At 33.5% G+C, this 5,475-nt stretch overlaps 1 protein-coding gene across 1 annotated transcript; it reads right to left on the bottom strand.

Moving 5' to 3' along the window:
- Positions 1 to 582: 582 nt before the first annotated feature.
- On the bottom strand, positions 583 to 4,516 carry LOC107915668 (probable LRR receptor-like serine/threonine-protein kinase MEE39). The gene is made up of 12 exons (XM_041103219.1): positions 4,485 to 4,516; positions 3,888 to 4,360; positions 3,537 to 3,663; positions 3,328 to 3,399; positions 3,061 to 3,132; positions 2,861 to 2,941; positions 2,429 to 2,589; positions 1,997 to 2,223; positions 1,751 to 1,889; positions 1,563 to 1,625; positions 1,267 to 1,459; positions 583 to 1,154 (listed from the first exon to the last, which is right to left on the bottom strand). The coding sequence occupies exons 1-12, from the start codon at positions 4,514 to 4,516 to the stop codon at positions 764 to 766; spliced, it is 2,031 nt and encodes a 676-aa protein (XP_040959153.1). The 3' UTR covers positions 583 to 763.
- Positions 4,517 to 5,475: the final 959 nt, after the last annotated feature.

The raw sequence follows: 5,475 nt of genomic DNA, 5'->3' as shown, positions 1-5,475 counted from the left end.
ATTATTATTTATTTTATAGAATTGAGATCATAATTATTTTTTTAAAAAAAATAGGTGACAAGCCTTGAGTAATTTTTTAGAAAATACATTAAAAAAATTAAAAGAAAAATTTCAAAAGAAAACGACGTTAATAAAAAGCACTATACATACACGTATACCTATATTATTTTGTGTGTTTTTTTTCTATATTTTTAATGATTTTTTGAAATTTCGTTATTTTTTATTTTATGTATTTTAGAAAGAAAAGTATGTTTTTTAAAGTCTGGAAAAGTTTTATGATTTTTCTTGATTTTAAATTTTTTTAAAGATTTTTCCATTTTTTATTTTTCTGATTTTTTCCCAGTTATTTAAAAAAAAACATAAAATTAGATAACATGACACAATATTTTTGTAATGGCAATAACCGCTAGGGTGAGGTGTCCAACTTTTGGAAACTTAGTTACAAAAATGATAAAAAAATCTTTAAATACGAGAGTAATAATTTGATGCAATTTTGGAGGCAAATAGTATTATTAACCCAACATTGTAATATTACCATGTTTATTCTCTAACGTATCAAACATTGTTATCGAGAATATCGTATTGAAACAAAACTTGATCATTGAATATATATACAAATATGATTTGTAGTTAAAAGTATCATTTGAAATACACATGCACACACTCCAAGAGTTTGGTGATAAACATACTAGCCATAGAATGCTACTAAAATGTGTTTTAAGCAATTACTATTCCAACGAATTTTGGTCCGAAAGAACTCTCACTACCTAGCCTCGGGAAATGTATATGAGTATGACGCCATCTCCAAAGAGGTCATCTCACTTTGGACATTCTCATCATTTCTTCCAATACATCCCTTCAGTTCTGCTATTACTTGACTGATGTCTGGTCTTTGTTTCGAAGTTCGTTGTGCACACCACATAGCTATTTCCACAGCTTTCCAGGCGGCATTGACATCGAAATCATTTCCCAATCTAGGATCAATGATCTTTCGAATATCTCCCTCCTCAATCATAGGTGTCACCCACTCAACTATGTGCATGATGCGCTCAGTGTTTTTTATTTGTACAGAAAGCCCAGTGATTAGCTCAAATAGGATTATACCGAAGCTGTACACATCACTTTTCTTGTTCAAGGTTCCTGATGCATGCAACCTACATAAAAAAAGGGTAACAGGTTTTTTTTTTCGTGACTAAGATGTTTACTGCAATGATTAGAAAGGGTTATCTGAATGCAAGTATAAATCCAATTAGTTTTAGATCTTACTCAGGGTCAATATATCCAGGGGTGCCAGCAAGGGTAGTGGATATAGAAGAGGTACTGGTATCCGTAGAGAAAGCTCTAGACAACCCAAAATCAGCTATCTTTGCTCGCATGTTTTCAGTCAATAAGATGTTGGAAGGTTTTAGATCTCTGTGGACTATGGGTGGCTTACAGCCATTATGCAGATAGTCCAACCCTGCAACATAAGTGATGAGTAAATTAAAGCTATTGTAAAGGGGAAAGATCAAAATTGAGGGAAAAGAATGGAAAACATTTGAGTAATTAAAGAGTTCCTAGACCTTGTGCAGCATCTGCCGCAATTTGAAGTCTTTGGTTCCAATTTAAAACAGTTGTATTTGTCGCTGCAAGCAAAAAACATCAGCTATCCGTTAGGGGTGGTCAAAGTGAATTTAGGCGTGCAACTGCATAGACAATAACTTAAAAGATCGGTTCACCCTAAGCATAAAAACTTAGAATATACGGATACCATCATCCATACAAAATAAATGCTGCCTCAGGTTTCCATTAGACATGAACTCATAAACAAGTGCCATGTGGTCATCCTCCTTGCAGTAACCGATTAGAGAAACAAGGTTCTTATGATGTACGATCATCAAAGATTGCGCCTGTATGATTTCAAATAATTAATACGTCATCTTATACGCAAATGAGCATGTAAACATGAAATGAAACTTTCAAACTTATAGTTGAAAAGGGTAGCAACACATCTAACCTCTGCTTGGAATTCCTTGTATCCTTGCTTTGATGATGAAGAAAGCAACTTCACTGCTACTGGTGTGCCATCGTTTAGGTGACCATGGAACACCTTTCCGAACCCGCCCTCTCCAATTCCGGTCTCGAAGTTCGCAGTAATTGTAACAATCTCAGAGTAAGTAAATGGCTGATTCTTGGATTTCAAAAACCCTTCCTTATTCGATGCAGTAGTATTATTAACAACTTCTACAACAATTAGGGAAGCAGTATTAAATGAAACCATCATATTAGCGACGACGTTCACCTTTTTATTTTCATTTCTTTCTTTGTTTCTGGATGAATAAGATATTTACTTAAAGCTCAAACAAACTAAACACATTATACAAAAAAGTGCAACCAGCCATAACAAGGAAAAGAAAATTAATTTATGGACATAAAAGAGTGAAAATACCAGTTTGTTTTCTCTTTCTTTTCCTATGAAAGATGAATAGAACGCTTAGGAGGATAACAAGGGCCACAGCAGCTATAATGGATACGACAACTGGAACAATAAACTTCTTGCTATTTCCTTCACAATGATCCCTCTGACATGATGTTTGGTTTTCATCGAAACTGCCATTCAGCGGAACAGATAAATGCCGGGATGCATCAGTTGAAAATATGACCAAAATGATCCAATAATACCATAAGAAATAATTTTGAAATGTGAAACGATATAGAGAATCTACATAAGAAATAATAGGCCACTAATCTTAACCTAAGAATAAAAAGAAAAGATCATATTCTTTCTTTATCTATATATATATGTAGGACAAGCTGCGTCATAGGAACTTGACAGTAAGGTGAGCTAGAAAATTTGTGCCTGTGTAGGAAATGAGAGAACCTTAGAAGCAGTGACCCATGATCAGATTTGTCCTTGAGAGATTGGGGAATTGGACCCTTGAGCTTGTTTCCCGATATATTTCTACACAACAAGTGTAATATTTATATCATTAACAATTTTCTTAAACAGGCATTGCGCATATATACTATATTATATCACAAAGCCTATAAATAAAAATCGGTTCAGTCAAGAAAACTTACAGGGATTTCAATTTTGGCAAAGTTGCTAAAACATCTGGCACAGATCCAGTCAAGTCATTGTATGATAAATCACTGCAGGAAAAGGGTGAAATATGTCAAATGTGGAATGCAAATTTCATGAACTTCCTAAAACTAGAATCTGCAAACATGGAAGAGAAGTGTTGAGTGAAGGATTTAAAAGGAGTTGCTAGACCAGATATCATGCAGCTATGGGTTGGGTACGTTTCTGAATTAGCTTGGACACTATAAGTTTAGTACAATACATACATAGACTCTAGCTCCAGGAGATGAGCCAGTGATGGAGATATCTCCCCAGTTAATTTACTTGAACTCAGGTTCCTGCACAGAATCAAAATGTGGTGTACCATTATCATAAATAATTCAGTTATCTAACAGTTTTGTATTTGTCAAGAAAAGCCTTCAAAATGAAATTGATCTACAATAAATACTCTTTGGATAATTTGAAGTGCACTCACAGCGAGATTATCCTTGGAGGAATGCCAAAATAGCAGCTCAGACCACTCCATGAATAGCCTTTTGGGAGGCATGGGTCTCCTTGCCAGTCATCTCTATTGATGTATGCTTTATGGACATGATAGCATTAACTATGATAATTCAGAATAGAAATGTAAGGAATCAGGTAATCTAATATAAATATACAAAAATTGTTTTTTCTTCTCTCTCTGTAAAATAAATTGTAATGACATTTAGCCATAAGAGAGAAAAATGTTTTCATATGCTAATCCATGGTTAGCAAATTCCAGATTGCAGATTTTCTTTTCGTAAAAAGGATGAAAAATGAACTCATTCATAAGAATAAAAGGTACCATCTGATGGGTCTGTAGTGGAATCGGTGAATTGTTTAAGTTGGTAATACTCAAGTGCATTGAGGATTGGAGGAAGGCCAGACTCCATTGTTGTAGAAATAGTAAAAGAAATGTTCCCTTCAACTGTCCGCAATCTCTGGAAACTTATGGACAATGGTTTTAAGTATTCAAGAGTGAAAGGTCCTTGCGTGATACCATTCACAGTTATACTTATTTCTCTTTGTTTATCTTCAAAAAGCTCAAGTTCAGCAAAGTGAAAGTAGAGATTATATTCATAGCTAGAACCAAAGGAGGATGAGTAACTCAAGGAATTGGAGCCATTAAAGGGCCGGACAGCTGTTCTCAACACCTCAACAGGTAGTTTATACAAATTACCGCTGCCTTGAGTATCAATATCCGATGAGGTATTAATTGGAACAGAACGTGGGAGTTGGAAGGGATACCAGACACGGTCATAAATATCATCCTTGTACCTATTCCAGGAGAGACTTTGGCGTCAGTACAACACACTCATTGACTTCACCACAAAACATTCATAGTAGAGAAAGGATCCATGCCAAAAGGATCAAAGATGAACTAAATGAACCATAAAATTACCCCAAAATAAAGCTCATGCATTTGGTAATCATTTAGACGTGGGTTCAACTTCGCTTCTTTGGGAAGGGTTATGAATACTTTTAATTATTATATCAAAGGTTTTTTTGAAGAGATTATTAGTTATATACTCTAGTTTTTCTTTGACAGCACTGCTTGTTGATGTTTAGATGTTTTATTTCTTGGGAAATCATAGACCCTTGGTTTAAGCAGTGGGGGAAAATTTTGAAGTTTAATGAGAACCTTTTTGAAAAAAAAAATTGAGGGTTTAATTAAAATTAAAAAAATATAAATGAGAATTTTTAAAAATTTGAGGGGTTCAATTGGAATTTTTTAAAAATTTCAAAGAAAAAATTAGGAGGTCTAATTAAATTTTTTCTAAAATTTTTCAAAAATTGGCAGGGGCCTTGGCCTCATAAGGATCCGCCCCCGATGGTGAAGTTTGTTTTGGCTAAAAAAAGTTAATAATCTAGCATGCCATTATGTTTTTTTTATTGGGTAAACGACACCATGGTCACTTTTGTTTATCTTACTTTATATTTTAGTTATTTATGTTTGAAATGTTACGTTTTAGTCACTGTTATAACATTTTAGTCATTAAGCCCTTAACGGTATAACGGTAAGTTGGCGTGGCACGATAAATCATCATTTTAAATAAAAATTTTAAGTTAAATTTTACAATCGATCCTCATATTTTTTTCGTTTTGAGCAAATTTTTTTTCTTTGATATTCTTTAAACTTTTTTTTTCCATTCTCTTCTGTTTCGCCTTTTGTTTCCTACTTTTTTCATTTCTTTTAACATATTAGGAAGTCGAATTGATAATGAAAAAGAAGGAAGTCGAAACCCATCATTGTTTATAACTAAAACCCATAAACCCATAACATGTTTATTTTTTTACTGTCAATTCGACCTTTTGATATGTTAAAAGAAATAGAAAAGGTAGGAAAAGAGAGAGAGAAACAAAAGAGAATGAAAAGTAAAGAAAAAAAAAGA

This window comes from Gossypium hirsutum, chromosome D10, assembly GCF_007990345.1.
Source record: "Gossypium hirsutum isolate 1008001.06 chromosome D10, Gossypium_hirsutum_v2.1, whole genome shotgun sequence".
Lineage (NCBI taxonomy): Eukaryota > Viridiplantae > Streptophyta > Magnoliopsida > Malvales > Malvaceae > Gossypium > Gossypium hirsutum.
This window is presented reverse-complemented; position numbering and strand designations above follow the sequence as displayed.

Bases quoted from the DNA above. Each gene is read 5' to 3' on its own strand.
- LOC107915668 (XM_041103219.1), bottom strand. From the start codon at position 4,516: ATGATTACCAAATGCATGAGCTTTATTTTGGG. The intron at 3,400-3,536 runs GTGAGTGCACTT...GATTCTGTGCAG, and splicing joins CCTCCAAGGATAATCTCGCT to GAACCTGAGTTCAAGTAAAT. The intron at 1,626-1,750 runs GTATCCGTATAT...TTTTGCTTGCAG, and splicing joins TTTATTTTGTATGGATGATG to CGACAAATACAACTGTTTTA.